The 21,726-nt window shown below is 50.0% G+C and overlaps 1 protein-coding gene across 1 annotated transcript in view; it reads left to right on the forward strand.

Moving 5' to 3' along the window:
- Positions 1 to 21,726, forward strand: part of CCDC180 (coiled-coil domain containing 180) — a 56,952-nt gene that overhangs the window by 26,004 nt on the left and 9,222 nt on the right. The window contains 14 exon segments of the mRNA XM_061132450.1: positions 44 to 480; positions 1,767 to 1,993; positions 4,655 to 4,830; positions 6,221 to 6,401; positions 7,358 to 7,504; positions 8,137 to 8,281; positions 8,471 to 8,587; positions 9,972 to 10,070; positions 11,553 to 11,672; positions 13,257 to 13,429; positions 13,683 to 13,934; positions 15,648 to 15,722; positions 19,696 to 19,762; positions 21,565 to 21,706. Coding sequence (XP_060988433.1) covers positions 44 to 480; positions 1,767 to 1,993; positions 4,655 to 4,830; positions 6,221 to 6,401; positions 7,358 to 7,504; positions 8,137 to 8,281; positions 8,471 to 8,587; positions 9,972 to 10,070; positions 11,553 to 11,672; positions 13,257 to 13,429; positions 13,683 to 13,934; positions 15,648 to 15,722; positions 19,696 to 19,762; positions 21,565 to 21,706 — 2,358 coding nt within the window.

Raw genomic sequence — 21,726 nt, forward strand, 5'->3', positions numbered from 1 at the left:
GGTAACCTGTCTCTTCCTGTGCTTTGGGGCCGATCATCAACAGAACCACATGAAAAGCAATTCCAGAAGAGAACGGGAAGACCGAGAGGAAAACGAAGGTTCAAAGCAAACACGCGTGAACGTGACAGAAGCGGCAGGAGGAGGAGGAGTTTCCTCAAGCCAGCAGAAGAGATAGAAGAAGAAGAAGATCAAGAGGTCGAGTCCTCCACCACACAAGAGGTGGTCATGAGCCCACAGAAGTCCGTACTGAGTGAAGAGACGGATGAGTCCAGGGAGGACTCTATTCCAGGACTGGAAGAGACTCAGGTTGACAGAGACAGCTCCTTGAGATCACCCCCAAACCAGGCCAGTGTGCTGGTTCACGAAGAAGAAGAGGAAGAGAAGAAGAAGGTGGAGGAGGAGAGGGAGGAGGAGGAGGAAGAGGAGGAGGAGGAGGAAGAGGAGGAGGAGGAGGAGCAGAGGAGCTCATCTGTGGATGAGGTAGGCCAGCAAAGGTTCACTGTTGGGTTTGGAACGTGTGCTGTGTTCACTGTCTGTGTCCCTAGCACAAGCCGGGGTCCCCAGTGGGGACCATTAGCCCTAATGGAGACCAGCAGTCTCCATTAGGCTGTGTCTAAAGAATAACAAACGTATGCACACTTTTCACTGCTGCCAGCAGAGATCCCGTTCTCACGTCCCAGCAGTACTTTTTAAATTTCACCTTCCTGTCCTCACATCCCATCCGGCAACCGACTCTGTCGTCTGCCCTTGACTCTTCCCCCCTCCCAGGTCCTCTGTCTTCCCCCAGCGCCTCTTTATTGCAGAGACCAGCTTAGCTGCTCCGTTCCGCCTCTCTCCCCATTCTCTGGTTGTGTAAGAGCGCAGATCCATATACAGGTTGGCAGACAGCTCTCCTTAGAGTGCAGGGAAATGACTCTCATATGAATAAATCTCATCCTCAAAACACATACAGACTCACAGGACAGAAATTTGAATTCCATAACCATGACATTGCAAAGACCCCTTTCCTGTAGTGCTGTGGAAGAGTTGGCACATGAGGCCTCTGGACAGGGACCACGGGCAGGTAAGGGAAAAGAGGGCTGGACGCCAGGATAAAACAGTGACTTGGTGAGGCCTCCTGTCTTGGTCGGTTCAGGCTGCTATAATGGAATACCGTGGACTGGGTGGCTTGTAAACGCCAGAGATTGACTCCTCACAGTTTTGGAGTCTGGGAATTCAAGGTCCAGGCACTGGCAGCTTCAGTGTCTGATGAGGACCTACTTCTTGGTAATAAACAGCTCTTTTTTTTTTCTGTGTCCTTACATGGTGGAAGGGGCAAGCTCCCTGATATTTCATTTTTAAGGGCACTACCACTCATGAGGGAGGGCTCTGCCTACTTGCCCTAATAATCTCCCAAAGTCCACCTCCAAATACCAACACACTGGGGATGTGAATTTTGGAGAGGCACCAACATTCAGTCTATGGCAACCATGCAGCCATTATTCAGCTCCAGCCAGTGATGCCACATGGGAATGCAGACTCAGAATTGTCAGATTTTCTGATTTTTAAGAGAAATCAGAAATTCAGATTTTTAGGTGGCATTTCCCAATTTTAAAATATAAACATAGAAATATATAAATATATATTTATATATAAACATAGAAACATATATATAAACAGACAACTTTCATCCCACAGGTTTACAACCTCTGATGTCAAAGGACCTATGGTAAGGATTACCAAGTCTGTTAAATGATGCCGAGCTTAAAGTCTTGTTTTCTGCTTAGGTCAAAGCCCAGGAGGAGAGTCTAGGGGAGATCTCCCAGGAGGAGATGGAGTTCTTCACAACCTCTAGTGGGAACACTTACTTTGTTTTCCTACCCCTGAAACAAGAAGAGAACAGCAAGACACCCCATTCCAACCTTCCTGCCATTTTCTTCAAGGACATTTCCAGTGCCAGGGTCTTAGAAGAAGTGATCATTCCATCCAGACTAGTTTTAGAGATTAAGAAACAGTGAGTGAAAATCCCTTTTATTCTCATTCTCTTTGAGTTTTATTAACAAGGTGAAATATAATAACGAAAGATTGGACTAGTTTCAGATGGAAAAGAAAGCAAATACCATATGCTAACACATATATATGAAATCTAGAAAGACAGTACTGATGTATCTATTTGCGGGGGGCAGTAAGCATTCTAACTTCTGAATTAGTTTTGCCTGTTTGTGAATTTTATTTAAATAGAATCATATAGAGTGTATTCTTTTATATCCAGCTTCCCCTGGTGAGCATGTGTATATATTTCTGTTAGATATATAACTAAGAGTGGGTTATTGGGAAGTTGACTTATATGTGTGTGTCCATCTTGAGGAGATATGACGGGTCCAAAGAGTTTTCAAAAGTGGTTTGTTTTAACAGTTTGCAGCAATGTACGAGAGTTCCAGTTGCTCCATATCCTCACTTGGTATTTATTGTCAGTCGTTTTTATTTTAGGCTCTCTGGTGTGTGTGTGTAGTGGTGCTTCATTTTCCTGACGAATAACAATGTCGTGCGTCTTGTTATATACTTATTGGCCATTTAATCATCTTTCTGTGAAATGCCTCATTAAATTCTTTGCTGATTTGTGGTAGATTACCTATCTTTTTTCTTACTGATTTATGTGAGTTAGTTGCCTGCCTTAGACCGGAGTTTTTTTGTTAGTTAAACACATCGTGAATGTTCGTACCTTCTCTGTGCTTGTCTTTTTTTTTTCACTCTTGTAAAGATAGCTTTTGCTGAAAAGCTATCTTTTTAGTAAGGTCTTAGTCATCAATTTTTCCACTAGGGTTAGTGTGATTTCTATCTTCTCTAAGAAATCTTTGCTTGCCCCAAGGTCATGAAAATACTCTCCTGTGTTATCTACCAAAAATGTTATAAACTTTCATAGTTAGATGTACAATTCAACTGGAATTGATATTTGCTTACGTGTGCGGTAGGAGTCAAATTTGCTTCTGTCCTGCATGAATAGCCAGTTAAGGCCAGGCCATTTGAGAAGACTCTCCTCTCCCCACTGCTCTGCCAGGCCTCCCCTGACTGATGGTGTGTGTGCCATGTACTCGGTCATGTCCAGCTCTCTGCTGCCCACCAGGCTTCTCTGTTCATGGACTTTTCCAGGCAAGAATATTTGCCTGCAAGTGGGTTGCCATTTCCTACTCCAGAGGATCTTCCTGTTGCAGGGACCCCAACTGTTTACCATAGCTTTATACTAAGTCTTATTATCTGGTTGTGTAAGTCCTCCAGACTTGATTTCTCCAGAATTGTCTTGACTATCCTTGGCCCTTTTGTATTTCTATATAAATTTGAAATCAGCTCATCAGTTTCTGTAAGAAGACATCTGCTGAGCTTTTAATTGTTATTGAATCTATAGATACATTTGGAGAGAACCAACATCTTGACAATACACAGCCAAGAACATCATGCTGCATTTCTAACAGGATGAAATGATCAACTAGCAAAAATATTTGCAGTTCACATCTCAGTCAAAGGACCTTGTGTTCCCAATATATAAAGTGCTCCTAGAAATTAACAAGAAAAAGCGAAACTACATACTAGAATGATGGGCAAAAGATATTAGTGAATGGTAGATAGAAAAAGAAATTTAATAGTCTTGAACTCATAAAAATATGCTCAGTCTCGTCATAATATGACAAAATTGTCAGATTCAAGGGTTTGACAATACAGTCTGAAGCTATGGAGAAATTGTTGTTCAGTCACTACATCGTGTCTGACTTTACAGACCTGACTGCAGCACGCCAGACTCCTCCGTCCTCCACTATCTCCCAGAATTTGCTCAAATTCATGTCCAGTGAGTCAGTGTTGCTATCTAACCATCTCAGCCTCTTCCTCCCCCTTCTTTTACCTTCAGTCTTTCCCAGCATCAGGTCTTTTTGATGAGTCGCTATTTGCACCAGGGGGCCAAAGTATTGGAGCTTCAGCTTCAGCATCAGTCCTTCCAATGAGTATTCAGGGTTGATTTCCTTTAGGATTGACTGGTTTGATCTCCTTGCTATCCAAGGGACTCTTAGGAGTCTTTTCTAGCACCATAATTTGAAAGCATCAATTCTTCAGCACTCAGCCTTGTTTATGGTCCAACTTACACCTGTACATGACTACTGGAAAAATCTTTGACTGTACGGACCTTTGTCAGCCCAGTAATATCTCTGCTTTTTAATACACTGTCTGAGTTTGTCATAGATTTTTCTTCCAGGGAGCAGGCATCTTTTATTTTCATTGCTGCAGTCACCGTCCACAGTGAGAAATGGAGAAATAGGAACTTTTATTCACTGTCATGCAACAGAAGCAGTTTGGCCATATCAACCAGATCCACAAATGTATTTCAGGTTTTGATTCAACAATTCCCTTTCAGGGAATTTATCCTATAGAAATTATTCTACACTTGACATATGTATGAGGTTACACATTACAGTCTTCTTGGTAAGAACAGATGAATGGAAACCACGCTACGTCCACCAACCAGGGGATCTGGCTAAATGAATGATGGTCCACCCAGACAAAGAGATACAGTGTAGTGGGAAATTAAATAGGAAAGAAGGAGTGGAAGAAGGAAGCACTTTATGTATCAACCTGGAGAGATCTCTCCCTGGTCACAGTTGCTGACTCTCGCTGGCCTCTCCCTCAGGCTTCGAACTGGCTTTTTTGAGCACTTGGAGAAATGGTTTGACCAATGTGCCCTCAATGCTCGGGTCATCATGGCCAGGAAGATTGATGAACTGGATTCAGAACTGGAGCTGCGTCTGCACCTGCACCAGCCAAGAGCCCAGCGCATTGAGAAGGACATCCACAACGTCAGGGCAGGTACTGTGGCTCTGCATTCATCAGGCAGCCCCGGTTTGCACCGCACAATGCTGAGCATGTTGTCGTCACACCCTGGAAGATGTGTGTGAGGGTTCACACCTCCCAGGCTGGCAGAGAAGGTTGTACCCAGAATCCTCATCTAAGATCTTTTAAAGAGGGTGTTAGATGCTGAAATGAAGAATATTGTCTTATTTTAGCTTTATCAGTCCCAGATACATTCCCACACCTGTCATTCACACTTTCATGACAGATGCCCTAGAGGCAGGCCTGTAGCTCAGGAATCGGAGCTAATAGGCTCAACCTCTCTAGCTGTGTGACTCTGGGCAGGTTACGTGACCTCTCTGATCTGTTCCTAACCTCCTGAGGGTATTTTGGTGATGGTAATTAACTCTCCTTGAAGTGGTACAGTGCAGAATCATGAACAACTGGTATAAGCCAGAGTCTCCAAAAGTGGTAGCCATTATTTTCAGCTTATAGTTTTTAATACTCAAAAAGACATGCCATTTCTCTCTAAGGCAGAAGGCTCCATCATTTGGGGGGAGGGCACTTTTATTTGAAAGCTTCAATGGTGCCCGTCAGGTTTTCATCTGAGTCATACTTTAAACTTCATCATAGATCCTGAGAGCTTCCTGTGGCCTTAGGAGACCTGCTTGACTTTTTGGGGCCTCGTTGTCCTCATCTGGGAAATGTGTGCATTAAATATAAATATAAACAAAGATGCTCCCTGAAGTCTGGTTTCCTTTCTCTTCCCTGGCTCCTGGCCCAACGCACAATGTGAAACTGGAGGCCAGAGAAGCGAAGCCCCAGAGCCCCACCATTTGTTTTTGGCAGAGCTGAGCCCACAGCACATCCCCCACTCCAGGCAGTAGGAGGTCAGATGAGGTAACTCAAGGCTCTCTGCTAGCTCTTAAGGCCTATGATGGAGCTCTGAAAGTCCGCCATAATTCAGGCTTGTTGGAAATCAGTAACCACTGATAGAAAGGGTCAGGTGCCAGCTGTCAAACTTTGTGGTGGTCTTTTGCTCCCAGACCCTCTCACCAAAATCCCTGCCCTCCTGAACACCCATCCCACTGCTCCCAGAATGGGAGATGCTCTAGCTCCCAGACCTTGTTCCCTTCCGCTTCTGGCAGGGTATTTCCACCACTCACAGCCAACCAGAGCCTCCTCTCCAATTAAGGACACTGGGACTGTCTCAGATGGGTTCCCCTGAGATCTGAGTCCACTCCCAGGCTGAGCCCTGGGGAGGGCAGTGGGGACTGGACCTTGGCTAAGAAGTCCCTTCTCTGTAGCTCACCTGGGAGAGGCACATCACTACCCAGGAGAACGCTGTCCGGAGCGGACCCAGGGTCCCAGAGGACCTCAGCCCCCCCCGCCCCGTGTCCTCTTTCAGCTGAACTCTTGCTTCACCAAGAACGGCTGGACAGGCACTGTGCAGGGGTGATGGAGACACTGAGGAAGGAGAGGATGATGTTCTGCCAGTTCCAAGAAGAGCAAAACCTGAAGAGCAAACACTTCCGCCGCAAGATTTCTGACATGGAGCACATCTTCTTGAACGCCACCAAGAGCCAGAAGTAAGGGTTTTGGGGGACTCAGTCATGGCCCGGCAGCCCCAGAACCCTGGCCAGGTGTCTCTGCTCAGAGAAGCAGTCCTCCCATCCGCTGTGGGCAGCAGAAGAGTTGGGGTTTCCAGAAGGATTTTCATCTCGTCATGAGAGTAGGAGTCCAACTACGGTGACACATCTGGCCAGGGGCTTGGTTCTGGGGGTGGGGGAGCAGCCAGAGAGAGAAAAGGGTGCAAATGTCAGAGTGCAGGGATACAAATGATGTGCCCTGACATGTCCATGGTGGGAAAGACCCAGGGAAATCAGGACGAGCTTCCTGGAGGTGGCCCTGGGCATGGAATGGAGGGAGGTGAGGAGGAGGCAGAATTCTCCCACCAGAGAGGAGCACTGGCCCAGCTCCAGGTGGGGGTGTGCTCAGGTAGAACCAGGCTTTCCTGGAAGGCCATTCAGGGATTTGAGGTGAGGCCCCAGAAGGCCTCCATCTGGTCACAGGTGAGGAGACTTCACAGGTACTGTGGTCAGGTACCCAGGAGGCAGCTGGTTAGGGTAGACTCGGATGTAAAGAGGAAGCCTGCAGGCTGCTCTTTCCGGAAGTCCCAGGGCACAGGAGCCACATTTCTTGGAGTTAAGAGGGGGTTGCGGTAAGGGGAGGCCCTGGGGATTCTCTTAGCAATTTGGTGGCAGGAGCCAGACGGGGGAGAGATGCCCTCCGACCCAGCTTCCTGAGAGTCTGGCACTCTGTCTGCACACGCTGGCATTCTGAACGCCCTTCTGAGACCTCTTTGTCTGCCCCGTGAAGAGAGGCGTGCTTCTGCTGACCGCACAGCTGGGCTCGGGGCGCACGCCATCCCCCAGGCCGCCCTCCCGCGCCCGGTCGCCGCCCTGCCCTCCTGCTCGGGGCGCACGCCATCCCCCGGGCCGCCCTCCCGCGCCCGGGTCACCTCCCCGCCTCCTGTGTCCCCCAGGCTGGCGACCCTCAGCAGCACTCTGCACCGGGAGCTGCTCAGCTATGTCGACGTCATCCAGGTGTCCCTGCGCAGCTTCCGCCAGTACCTGGGAGAGAGCCTGGGCAAGCTGCGCTACACCAACATTGAGTTCATCAAGCACTGCAGGTGGGAGCCAGTGTCTGGGGCCCCCCGTGGGCCTCTGGGTTCTCTCTGTTGAGAGGTGGTCTTGTGTGCCTCTTCATTTTTCAATTATGATGAAATATCCATAGCATAAATCTGTCCATTTTAACCATTGTATGTGTGGTTCAGAGGCATTAAGTATGTTCACGTTTTTGTACAACCATCACCACCGTTCCTCTCCAGAACATTTTCACCCTCACAGCTGAAGCTCTAAACACAAACTGCCCGTTTTGCCTTTCTTCAGCCGCTGGGAACCACTATGCTATTAGTATTTTCGGTCTCTATGAATTTGACTACTCTAGGGGCCTCATAGAAGTGAAATCACAGCACATTTGTTCTTTTGTGTGCTTGACTTTTTCACTTAGCATGATGTCTTCAGTGCCTGTCCGTGTGTCAGAATTTCGTTCCTTCTTAAAACTCAATAATACTCCATCATGTATGATGTGTTTATACATTCATGCCTTGATGGACATCTGGGTTGTTTCCCTGCTCATGTCCTTGAACTTTTTCCATGATCTTGTACTTTTAATCTAAAGCCTTGTCTGCCACAGTAGTTGGGATGGGTGGAATGGTTCAGGGCTGATCAAAGGCTTTTTTTTCTCCCAAATTATTTTCAGATTGTTTTCAGAGGGAGGCAACTTTTCTTCTGAAGAAATTGACTCGCTGTGTCATCGATTAGAGAAGGAAGCTGCCCGGATAGAGTTTGTTGAAAATTTAATCATGATCAACATGGAAAAGATGGAGAGCGATTACCTGGACCAGGTGAGTAGGCCCCACCCTGACCTCTAGCCAGACTCCTGTGACACCCGGTTATGTAGTTGCCTTGCTCACTGCCTAATAGGCCAGCCAAGCCCCCTTTCCACTCATTAATTGGGCCTGTCCCCCTCTGCTTCCGAAGTCCAAAAGTTCCAAATTAAGTCCCACTCCTTTACTTTTTTCTCTTTCTTTAAGGCTAATGAGTTCATCAGCAAGTTTGAAAGTAAATTCCATAACCTGTCCGTGGACCTTATTTTCATAGAGAAAATCCAGCGCTTGCTGACAAATCTGCAAGTAAACATCAAGTGTGAGGTAGGACAGATACGTTCTTCATCTGCTGGATGTTTTTGTGTTTTTTTTTTATCTTCTTATTCTTCTTTTTTTTTTTTAATTGTAGTGGGTTTTGCCATACACTGACATGAATCAGCCATGGATCTACATGTGTTCCCCATCCCGATCCCCCCTCCCGCCTCCCTCTCGATCCCACCCCTCTGGGTCTTCCCAGTGCACCAGCACAGGCACGGCCCCAGGTGCTAGGGATGCCGGTGTGGTCTCTGCCCCCCTGGGACTGGCACTCCGGCCAGGAAGTCAGAGATTAAATCATAATAGCTTCTAACATCCGCTGAGTTATGCAGCATGCATCTTAGTGGGCTTATTTTGATGAACTGTATGAGTCCTCACAAGAGCTGTTCTTAGCCCACTTTAGAAACAAAGAAATTGAGGCAGAGAGTCATTAAGAACACAACGTCCCTAAATTGTGGGGCCAAAATGTGAACCCATGTCTGTGACACCAGAAATTCAGGCAATGCCTGGCCATTTGGGCTACAGAGGACAAGAGGGCCGCATGAGGTGCGTGGGGACATAGAGGAGAGGATTGCATCTGGACTGCGGAAGTAGTGCTTCCCAAGGCTTGATGGAGAAGGAGGAGCCAGCCAGGCAGGAGGGAGTGGAGCAGTGTCCTGGAGAGATCATGAAAAAAACCCTGGGGGAGTTGGAGCCAAGGAGAGAGAGAGCTCAAAGAAGACGACGCGGGGGTGCATTGAGGCTGGAGCTGTGGCTGGGTCAGCAGGGTCCCATGAGTTGGGCTCCGTGGCGCTGGAGTGAGGGTCAGGGCAGTGGGGATGATGGTGCTATTGATTACAATTTTTTAAGCTGCAGTAAAAACTTTTTTTAAGCTGAAAAGTTTCTTCAAAAACATCACTTTGATGGCTTCTGTCTCCCAAATGTGTTGCCATTTTTATTTAACCATTCCTGTTTGGAGGAATTCTTAGTGGGCTTCACTTATTACACACAGAGGTGTGATAGACGTGCTTTCACTGGAAGCCCTGATGGTGTCCGTAGGGTGCCTCCCAGGGCTGGAATTCCTGGGCTAGAGCAGGAGTGTTTCAAGACTCTTTGTGCTTTCCAGGTGGCTTGTACAGATACCCGCTCACCAACAGGGCCTGAGTGTGTCCTCCTAACACCCTCAACCAGTACTGCAGGTCACCAATTTTATTTCTGAAACTTATTTATTTGGCAGAAAAAAAAAAAATCCTTTACATTTGCATTGATCTAGTTTCTAATACAGCTTTGCATTTTTCCCTCCAATTTCATTTTTCTCATATTCAACCCATCTCTCGGATAATGATTTGCTAAACTTTTTCTTGATCAAAATAAGTATTCTGGAAGTAAATCTGTCAACCTCTGGTTTTCCTAGGTAGCAAAATCCAATTTGCAGACAGAGGGATTAAATTCTTCTCTAGAACAGCTTCAAAGCAAGGTACAAATGTGCCGAAGCTCAAAAGGGGATAAACAAGTAAGTGTTCAGTTCAGTTCAGTTCAGTCGCTCAGTCATGTCCGACTCTTTGCGGCCCCATGAACCGCAGCAAGCCAGGCCTCCCTGTCCATCACCAACTCCCAGAGTCCACCCAAACCCAAGTCCATCGAGTCGATGATGCCATCCAACCATCTCATCTTCCATTGTTCCCTTCTCCTCCTGCCCTCAATCTTTCCCAGCATCAGGGTCTTTTCCAATGAGTCAGCTCTTCGCATCAGGTGGCCAAAGTATTGGAGTTTCAGCTTCAACATCAGTCCTTCCAAAGAACACCCAGGACTGATCAGTAGATGCTAAGCTGTGAATAGTAAAGATGCATGCTAGAATTGTTAACTGGAAATAAACTCACATTTGTGGTATAGATTTCTCTACCACCAGCAGGGCCTCTGAACCTTCCTACTTCACCTCTATTTTATTCAGTGGAAGTAAGGAAGAGAAGAGAAAGCAGCCATTGCCCCTGGCCCCCAGCACCTCCCTGGCAGGCATATAGAGGCCAGCGAGCACGCGGTCTTGAGTCTGGCCTCCCTCCGACGCTGAAGTCATGAGGCCTCCCTCCTTATAATTGGAATGCAGCCCTGGATGAGTAACGGAAGCAGGACTCTGCCTTCTGAACAACCATCTTTTGTTCCCTTTGTTTTGACCAGTGTGCATAAACTGGTTACTTCCATTTTCTATGTGTAAGTGGTGAAAAGTCCAAATTGGAGTGAAGTCTGAGAGAAGTGAGGTTCTAAGTGCCCGCAGGGCCCTGATCAGCAAAGCAGGTCTCGGCACGCTTACATCATTGACTTGCTTGTTCTGCCTCTCGTGCATGTCCCTGTCCCCTGTGACACCCCTGTGGTCAGGGTGTCCTGGCCACCCTGAGCCCTTTTCTCCCCAGCCCAGCCAGGCACTTGTAGACCTGGTGTCCTGGCCAGCAGGTCTTTGCTCTCTGGTTTCAGTAACCGAGTTGAAGTTTTATCATTGTTAGCACTGTTGTTTGCTGTTGTTTAGTCGCTCAGTTGTGTCCGACTCTTTTGCAACCTCATGGCCTCTGAGGCCATGGCTCCTCTGTCCATGGAATTCTCCAGGCAAGAAAACTGGAGTGGGTTGCCCTGCCCTTCCCCAGGGGATCTTCCTGACCCAGGGATGAAACCCGGGTCTCCTGCACTGCCGGCAGATTCTTTACCCATCCTCTGAGCCACCAAGGAAGTCAAGTAAGTTTAAGCCATTTGCTCAGAACAAACCCATAGAACCAGGAATAGAACTTCTGATGCTCCATCCAGGAAGGACCCGCTGCCCAGTAGAGTTGCCCAAGAGAGCTGGCCCAGGGCTCCTCATTCCTTCAGGGCCCTCCCTGCAAGAGGGGGGCCTCCCTGGAGCCAAGAGGTGTCCTCGCCAGCCAGCTGGTTCCTGCAGTCCACCTGGAGTCAGCCTGCCCGCCTGCAGTCTGCTTCCTGTGGCTTTTTTCCTCCATATCCTCACTAGGTAGTGAGCACAGAAGACCTCCTTGGCCTTATTCGAACTTGGAAAGAAAAACTGAGCCAAAGGATTGAGTATCTCAACTGCAAGCTGGACATGATATCCATGACTCACCTGGTCTTTTCTGTGAGGAATGGGATGGGGCAGCCATGGGGAAGGGCATCTGAGCTGTGGGGGCTGGGCTCCCAGGTATCCTACAGGGTTCAGCAGATCCCAGGGAGAGGAGACCCCTCAGGCCCCTGCTGGACATCAGGCCTGCAGGGATACGTTAGAAAGGCCACAGACTGTGGAGTCAGATCTGGGTTCACATCCCAGATGGACCACTTCCCTGCACTGGTCTCTTTGGAGATCCGTCACCTCCTGGCAGCACCTCCCCACCCCATGGGGCCCTCAGCTCTCAGGGAAGTCTCACCTCTCAGCTTCTTCCTTCCTACTCGCTCCCATTAGCAGCCACCAGCTTCTCCCCATCCCACCCCCACTACCTTGTCTAAGACCCCCATCTTTTGCACATATGGCTGTCCTGATCCTCGCACTTCCCCCTGTGATCCATTCCCTGAGCTGCAGCCAGGCCTCTTGGGCAAGGCCAGTCTGCGCATGTCCCTCTCCTGTCCTCAGGATAAGATCCAGATCCCCACCAGGCCTGCCTCGACCCCTTCATTTCTCTGGTCCCCCTAAGAGCTCACTTTCCCCGAGGCCTTCACTTACCCACTAGTTTGGGCCAGCATCTCCTGACCCCCGTGGCATGTTCTACTTCCGCATGAACCCACAGACCATTCAGTGAGGTCCCCCTTTTAGCAGCTGTCTCCCCTAGACTGTGTGGCCCAAGAGGGCAGAGCCTGTCGCCCTCAGCCCACACTCAACCTCTCTCAGCAAGCTTTCACCAGAGGTCTCAGCCAGCTTCCAGGAGGACCTGTCCCAGAGCCGATGGCATCCTAAGTGGATGCCCCGCGAGCTGAGCTCTGCCCGCCCGCAGGCCCCGCCTCTCGCGGCCGTGCTCTGAACCAGCCCTCCTTCCTGCTGTGCTGCCAGCGCCAAGCTTTCATCACAGCAACGGTGCTGAGCCCCGCTGGACGAAACTCAGGAGTCCCGCTGGAGTCCTTGCCTCCGGGGCTTACAGCGCAGCCACGGCACAGAATAAAACAGGGCAGAGCTCACCTAGGTGCTCGTCGTGGGTTCCGCGCTCACTGTTCCTCCAAGGTCCCACTCGAGGTGGAGGTGGCCACTCACCTATCCACGCACTCGTTCGTGTACTTGTCCTTTGCTCAAAAGCACCACCTGGGCACATCTGCGAGTAGCCCAGTTCGTGACCCTCAGCCTCAGGGAAGATGCTGTAACTTTGTTTTCATTGCACTGGCCCCAGTTTGACCATTTATTTGTAGAGGTCCATATTAAATGTCGTGTCTCTCTGACCAGACTGGAAGCTCCATAAGGATAAGAGTCACATGTGGCCCCTTTACACTGTGTCCCAGGCCCAGGGAGAGCCTTGCAGAAAGCAGGCACTCAAGAAATACTTTTGAAGGTCTCGTCATGCACACACATGAATGAATGAATGGTCCTCTAAGGTATATATAATCCTTGCTGCTTCACAGAAGGGGCAAGAGAGTCTAAAGTGGTCAGCTTGCAGCACCTGGGCCCAGTGGTCCTGGGATGGGAACCCAGCCTGCCTGCCTCCCTGACGCCCACAATCAGGCCCTGCTCTTTGGCCTGCAGGACAACGTCTTGACTGACCTGGAGGTAGACAGTGACATCTTGTTATCTTCAGAAGTCTATGAAGAAGAGGCTAAGGCAGACATAGTCACCCCTGAGTCCTTTGCCCAGCCAAGCCGCATGGGGAAGTCCATGATTGAAGACCCAGCCGTGGAGGTGGTCAAGAGGATCCTGCAGTGAGTGGCCTGGGTGTGAACAGTGGGGCCCAAGCCTTCAGGGGCCGGTCCCCATGTGAGCCCACCCTAACAGCTATGGCCTTGTGCAGGCCTCCTTCTCCCCTCAGAGCCTCAGCTTCCTCCTCCGAAGTGGAGCTTACGATTGGGCGGATTCACATGGCATTGTGGGCTAGCCAGGATGGGGCCCCGTGCCTGGCCTCAGCCATCCTCTTGGTCATTGGGGAAGAGCTCACATCCTTTCCTTTGGTTTCAGGTTTCCTGACTCGAAGTCCTCAACCCATCAGTGTGACAAAGAACGGTCCCAGACAGGTAGGGGCAGCCAGGCCTGTGGATTTAGGGCGCTGACAGTGGGGTAGCCGGGGGTGCCACCTCGTCCCTCCTCACCTGGTATCCTCTGTTGTTCTCCTGGGTGCCCATCACCCAAAGCCTTGAGGCGACTCCGGAACCGAGCGGAGCACTCCCTGAAGAAGGCCGTGTCCATCGCCAGTGCCACCTCGGCAGCCAGGTAGAGAGGCTAGGCTGCCTGCAGCCTCCCCTCCCCAGACCCGACCCCGACCCCCAGACGGAGGCCAGAGGCTGCCCTGTACCAGCCCGTGTCCTCAGAATGTGCCTCCTGTGCTCACAGACTCGCCAGATAGGGGCCCTCCAAGTTGGGACCCCACAAGGGGCCGGCTCCAAAGCCTGCCTTCGACAGGTCTGTTCTCATCCCTGCCCAGTGGCTGGACTCCCAGAGCCCTCCACCTGAGAGCCTGTCAGGGCGTTGGGGGGTTATCCACAGTGACAGCTGCTTCCCATACACACTGTGTCGGTCAGAGGGCGTGACCTGGGAGGTGGCTTTCCTTGGATGGCATCACAGAGTCTTGGGAGCTCTGGGTCTCTGCATCCTGGCCATGTGTTCTGCCCACTGTGCCCTGTCAGGCTTGTTAGACTCATGGCTCAGTGAGCGTGGGCCCTGGATGGCCCCTGACACCGATTTTATAGAAGGTGGATGACAGAGGCCACATGGCGGACCTGACTTTCTGAGTCTTGGATGAGCCATATTGACCTAGTTTAATTCTTGGTTTTGAAGCAGTGACACTGAAGAGGTTCCTGCTTTGCATACATCCAGAGAGTCTTTTTGAACAGGCGTGCCATCTGCAGTGTGGAAATAAACAAAGACCAACCAAATGGGAAAAGCAAACACTATGCAAAGCTTGCTACAACCAGGGAAGCAGCCACTGTCACTTGCATTTTAACAGAGACACAAAGGCAGGCAAGAGAGTGGGAAAGGGGTGTAGTGGAAAAAAGGGAAGGCTTCAGATGTACCCTGTTAGTGGTGGTTGCCCCGGGAAGGCTGGAGGAGGCCCAAGAGCAGTAGACGTCTTGTGTGATTGGTTAGGGGTATACATTTGACTTGTTTGTCCTAAGTCGGAAGCAGGGACAAAATCTAAGGGAGCTGTCCTACTGAGCAGGTCCTGGCCCCGTGGGGTGAATTGTTACAGGGGGTATTATTTGGCTTCCTGGATTGTTAGTGAAGATATCAATCTGTCTTCCTGCAAGTCTGGCTTCCAGCAGGCCGCCTTCCTGAATGGTTTATTGTAGCTAAGGGCTTGGTGTCCTAGGCAGATTGTTATAGCTTATGAGCCAGGGTTCTTTGTTTATACATGGTGTAACCATTGTCCATTTGTATAATCAACCTCTCAGTGGTTACCAGTGACATGTACGTGCTGCTAAGGCTGCCAGATGAAAATTCAGGATGTCTAGTTACATTTGAATTTCAGGAAAACAACACATAATATTTTTTAATATGAGTATGCCCCAAATAACACATGGTGTGTATGCAGAAAATTGCTTATTGCTTATATGAAATTCAAGTTTATTTTAAAAATTTATTTTATTGAAGTATAGTTGGTTTATAATCTGTTAAGAAATTCAAATTTAAGATGTGCTTGTATTTGAAAATTTGGCATTGCTGCCTCCAGCTCTCAACCTGTGTTTCTTTGGGTCCTCACCACAGGGAAGCAAGGATTCTACTTTCGGGGCTGGAGCCCCTCCATCCCTCTCCCGGCCTTGTGTGGGTTTCATCCCTACTCTAAGGCCATCTGCAGAGCTGTCGAGGTGGGGCCAGCAGCTCAAAGGGCTGGGCTGCACACGCGGGTCTGGGCAGGGCTCCTGCAGACGCAGGTCTGCTTGTGTCCGGCTCCGGCTTGCAGAGCACTCACTCGCCTTTGCCCCACAGCGTCACGAGGTACACCAAGCCCAACCGACTGGATAGAAAGTACCAGGTGCTCGGCGACAGGCCTCCTCCGGCAGAGTAAGTGTCAACGCCATTCCTTTAACTCTGCTTTAACCTGTCATCGTTGTCACTTGGCAGCTAAATCTGACTCACTGAGGGGGAAATAAGCAATAGAAGGACAGAGCAGGAGAGGTTTCGAGGGGCTGGTAAGGGTCAAGGTCTGTCTGTCTCAGCCTGTTTCACCTAAATCTATTGAGAGACGTTTTCACCGAATGTAGGCATTCATCAAGAAGACATTCTTCTTTCCTTTGAACAATCTATTTCTGTTCAGTCACCTGTTGTTTATTAAAGGCTGGCTGCTCCATCTCTTGCGGCTTGGTTGTAGGGCAGCCAGCCAAGGAGCTTTCTAGACTCTGGGCCTGAAGCCCCAGAGTGGCCCACTTGGGAGCAGCTCCTGGCGTTCCAGTTGCCCATCACCCAATTCCACCTGGCGGGGCTTCTTTGGATCCTGGAGGAAAAGCCAGCTATAGAACAACTGCGAGTCCCAACAGGGACCTGGACATTTAGGGTTCAGCTGTCAGTGGCGTCGAGTCAGGAGGGTGGGAGAAAAATTAGAAATATTAATATGAGGAGTTGTAGCCAGATATGAAGGAGGCTAGAAGAGTTGAGCCTGCAGAAGGGAATGGCAGCCCACTCCAATATTCTTGCCTGGGAAATCCCATGGACAAAGGTGCCTGGTGGGCTACAGTACATGAGGTCACAAAAGAGTCAGACGTGACTCAGTGACTAAACAACAACAGAAGAGTTGAGATTTGATAAGAATTGACAAATATGCGTGATGGCGAGATCTGGTCCAGTTTCCAGGGAAGTCATGAATCCTCAAAGCTAACAAATAGGGTTCAGTTCAGTTCAGTTCAGTTCAGTCGCTCAGTCGTGTCCGACTCTTTGTGACCCCATGAATTGCAGCACACCAGGCCTCCCTGCCCATCACCCAACTCCCGGAGCTCACTCAAACTCATGCCCATCGAGTCGGTGATGCCATCCAGCCATCTCATCCTCTGTCGTCCCCTTCTCCTCCTGCCCCCAATCCCTCCCAGCATCAGGGTCTCTTCCAATGAGTCAACTCTTCGCATCAGGTAGCCAAAGTACTGGAGTTTCAGCTTCAGCATCAGTCCTTCCAATGAACACCCAGGACTGATCTCCTTTAGGGTGGACTGGTTGGATCTCCTTGCAGTCCAAGGGACTCAAGAGTCTTCTCCAACACCACAGTTCAAAAGCATCAGTTTTTCGGCGCTCAGCTTTCTTCACAGTCCAACTCTCACAAATAGGGTTGGGATCTACTAATCACGAGAGAGTGCTATAGTTATTGAAACGTAAAATTTCTGTTGCCATTCTTTTTGATTCTTGTTTATGAAACAAGTCTGGTCTCTTTAGATTTGGCCTGATTATTTACATAAATGCAGCAAGAGTGGTAACTGACCACTGAAACTTTTATGTTTGCATTGCTGGAACTTTTCATAAAGAATCTCAAATTAGACTCTTAAAAGCCTCTTGAGACTAGGAAGACAAGTCAGATTTCACCCACAGTACCTATCAATTTGGGTGAAACCCTCTCTTCTTAAGGTCCCCACAATACTGTAAGGTTTTCCTTACCCACCTGTGAAGCTGGGAACCCCGTAAACCAGGTCAGGTTGATTTTCCAAAGAGGGCTTAAAAGCATTGTCTCCATCAAGTCAACCTTAGTTTCTTTAAAATGTTTGATCATGTCCTATCTTATACATTGTTGTTCATATGACATTTCCGTCAAAGCCTCTTTTATCTATCAGTGTTTCCAATTATATCCCATTGCAAGAAGGACAGCTTCTTGTTGAACTCACGTAAATAATTATAAGAGTTTTTGAATTCTAGAGCACATATGAGTGGATGAAACGTCCAGCATGCTTCTCATTAACCTCTTTTCCCCTTTAGCCTCAGGCAGTTGCTTTCAGGAGTCCCTAAGTCCCTTGAGAGCCTTGATAGGATCAAGGGCCTAAACTTAGTTCAAGTATCTGTAGGGAGTTGAGGGCTGGAGTGGGAAGGGAAAGGATTGACAGGAAGGACAGAGAGATCGAGGAGGTAGCAGTTTAGAGGGGGACATATCAGAGGAAACCAGGCAACTGAAGGGAAGGTGGAAGGTGGCAAAATGGGGAAGAAGGAGCAGAGGTGTTGATGAGCAGGGAGGGAGAGGTCTTAGAGGAGCCAGTTTAGGGAGATCTTGTTTTCCCAAGAAGCCAATAAAGTTCCAAACTATCCTTAGTAAAGCCATGCCAGGAGCATGAGTCATGCAACAGAAATTGGGGAAGGCACAGTGAATGCACATAGAAGAACCTGATGCTTGCTCAAGGGCAGTTTTTGTCAAAGTCAGCAGAGAGCAAACTCTCTTCCTAGAAAGGGTTGGGAAAAGTAATGGGGAAAGCCATGAAGTTAGACCCTTTGTGCAGCTCCGTGGGTCCCTCTCCCAAAGAAGCCATCTCTCAGGAAGGAAACATTTGCATGAAGATGTACCATGCAATACTTTTTATCCCAGCTAAAGATGGGGGGAAAACCTAAAGTCGAAAAATAGGGGATTGTAAACACAGTACATACATACCCAGTGGTGTTACACAGCCATTTAAAATGATATCATCATGTAGGGGGAACACTTTAAAGGGTGCAGAATGTAAAAAGCACATGAGCCTAATTCCAAACCAATTTAAACATCAGCAGAAGGAAATATAGTAAATGTTAGCATTAATTTTTCCGTCTTGCTTTTCAGCTTATTTCTAATTTTCTTTAATTATGATGAGTGAATTTGTAAATGAAGGATCACATCACACACACATACACACACAGATTTTTCGGCAAAGAGGCATGCAGGGTCTTAGTTCCCCAACAGGGAACTGGACCTGTGCCCCCTGCAGTGGAAGAATGGGGTCTTAACCACTGGACCCTCAGAGAAGTCCCTTTTTTAATTTGGTCGTGGTTTAGTCGCTAAGTTGTGTCTGACTCTTTGCAAGCCCATGGACTGTAGCCTGCCAGGCTCTGCCCGTGGGATTCTGCAGGCAAGAATACTGGAGTGGGTTGCCATTTCCTTTTCCATTTTTTTTTAATTTGGGGGACTTTAAAAATATATATACATATATTTTAGAAACTGGTCAAAAATGATGTGTGTGTAAAACAGTCACTGCATCACTTTACAGAAAGTTTGAAAAGATAGTTGTCCTCCAGGTATGTGCAGTTCTAACACATCAGTCCCTTATTTCACTCTGAGCATTGAGACAGCTGACCTACTGACAGGAATATTCACTAGATCCGGGCAGATTTGTTCAGTAAGGGAGCTCGTGTGCACAGTCAGCCTAAAGGCCAGATGTATCAGAAAGAGGATGTTTGGTCCTACAGGCAGTCCTGCCATTTGATGAATGTTTATAAGGAATCGTTCTTTCTCCTCTCAACCAAGACAGAGACACTGATAGGTGTAGGCAATACACTAGACAGGGGATTCTATGGGGAACGAAAGCAGACAGTGTGTGTCCTGCTGGCCTTTACCAGCTGCTGGGAGAGATGGGGCTAATCAATCAGCCAGCCACACATATCAATCCCCAGAGCTCCTATGGGGAAGCTAGAAAGCTGAGAGCTGCTCAGGGCGTTGGAACGAGGCAGTCAGGGGTTGCCACTGAGCCAGGGCCGGAGGAAAAGCAAATCTGACCAAGAGGAAAGTTATTTGTGTTCCCTGGAGAGGAATCAGTGTGAGCAATGGCCCTGGGGCAAGAGTGAGTAATTCCAAGGAGTAATGAGGAACAGAAGAGAACAGAGACACTTGGAAGGGGCCAAACACAGCTCGGCACATGCACGCGGCATTCAACGCGACAAGCAGAAGTGCCAGGTGGGAGCATGCTTGGGCGACCCACGCTGTCCAAGGCCACTTCAGGCTGGGCCGCTGAGTACTCAGAATGTTGTGTCCACTTGGTCTTGTCCACACCATTTGCTGTGATTAGACAAGCCCTCTCAGGGATCTGTCTCCTGTGTGTTGCAGGGATTTTAAAGGCATCATCCTGAGCCTCCTCTGGGAGAGCAACGAGCTCCTGCTGACGGTCGTGGAGGTGAGGGCTCTGCCTGCCCCCCTGCCATCTGCTGGCCACACGCCCCAGCGGGCTCTCCCCCCGCCTTCTGCCAATAACGACCTTTGGGTAAAACTGAGGAGAGGGGAGTACAGCCCCCGTGACCACAGCTGCCCAGCTTCTGTCACCTTGTGTGGCGTTTCTCATCCTAGAATTAAAGCTCATCCATCCATTTACCCATTTATTCCGCCACCAAACATTTCCTGGGTCCTGTGTGTCAGACATTTAGCACACCCGATAGCAGGAGCAAGCCTGGTCTCTGCCCTGGAGTGGCCAGCGCCCAGCAGAGAACGACATGTTATGGCACCACAGAGGGTGGGTGGGGCCGTGGGAGCAAGTGTCTGGGGCGGGCGGCCTCTGGTAGGAGCAACCCAGGGCCCCAGTCCAGTGCATCCCACACAGGGTGTCTGTGTGCTCCCTGTCGGCGTCCCCCTGGGTGTGAGTCTTTGGAGCAGAGCTCCGGGCCATCTGTGTTACTGGCCCCGCTTGGCACTCCATAGAAAGCTCTTGGTCTCATGGTGGAAGACCCATCTTTGTCTTGAAGGATGCGTAGAGTTTTACCATTGACTTGCTTGTGCCTCGCGTAGCCCTGGGACAGTGACAGTGGTGACAAGGACAGAGGGAGGAGGGAGACCCCAGAGGAGGGGACAAGGACAGAGAGAGGAGAGACCCCAGAGGAGGGGACAAGGACAGAGGGAGGAGGGAGACCCCAGTGTGGGGATAAGGACAGAGGGAGGAGAGACCCCAGAGGAGGGGACAGGGACAGAGGGAGGAGGGAGACCCCAGTGTGGGGACAAGGACAGAGGGAGGAGAGATTCCAGAGGAGGGGACAAGGACAGAGGGAGGAGGGAGACCCCAGTGTGGGGACAAGGACAGAGGGAGGAGAGACCCCAGAGGAGGGGACAAGGACAGAGGGAGGAGGGAGACCCCAGTGTGGGGACAAGGACAGAGGGAGGAGGGAGACCCCAGAGGAGGGGACAAGGACAGAGGGAGGAGAGACCCCAGAAGAGGGAACAGGGACAGAGGGAGGAGGGAGACCCCAGTGTAGGGGACAAGGACAGAGGGAGGAGAGACCCCAGAGGAGGGGACAAGGACAGAGGGAGGAGGGAGACCCCAGTGTGGGGACAAGGACAGAGGGAGGAGAGACCCCAGAGGAGGGGACAGGGACAGAGGGAGGAGGGAGACCCCAGTGTAGGGGACAAGGACAGAGGGAGGAGGGAGACCCCAGTGTGGGGACAAGGACAGAGGGAGGAGAGACCCCAGTGTGGGGACAAGGACAGAGGGAGGAGGGAGACCCCAGTGTAGGGGACAAGGACAGAAGGAGGAGAGACCCCAGTGTAGGGGACAAGGACAGAGGGAGGAGGGAGACCCCAGTGTGGGGACAAGGACAGAGGGAGGAGAGACCCCAGTGTAGGGGACAAGGACAGAGGGAGGAGAGACCCCAGTGTGGGGACAAGGACAGAGGGAGGAGAGACCCCAGTGTGGGGACAAGGACAGAGGGAGGAGAGACCCCAGTGTGGGGACAAGGACAGAGGGAGGAGAGACCCCAGTGTAGGGGACAAGGACAGAGGGCGGAGGGAGACCCCAGTGTAGGGGACAGGGACAGAGGGAGGAAGGAGACCCCAGTGTAGGGGACAGGGACAGAGGGAGGAAGGAGACCCCAGTGTAGGGGACAGCAGTTGAGAAGATCAAGGGGTGAGGAGAGCACAGAGGAGGATGCTAGGATCTTGGCCAGAGCCCCCTGAGAGGGGCCTGGCACCCACCCTGTCCACCCTCTCCTGTAGGAGTATTACCGCAAAGATAGACGCTCAGTCACCAGGCCCGACTGCATGTATGAGACCTTCGACCAGTGCGCGGAGAACATCTGCAGGAAGATCCTGGAGTACCACAGCCAGGCAGACGATTACCACAACTCCTGCCTCATAGGTAGGTATGACCGGTAGGCA

This window comes from Dama dama, chromosome 29, assembly GCF_033118175.1.
Source record: "Dama dama isolate Ldn47 chromosome 29, ASM3311817v1, whole genome shotgun sequence".
NCBI classification, from domain to species: domain Eukaryota; kingdom Metazoa; phylum Chordata; class Mammalia; order Artiodactyla; family Cervidae; genus Dama; species Dama dama.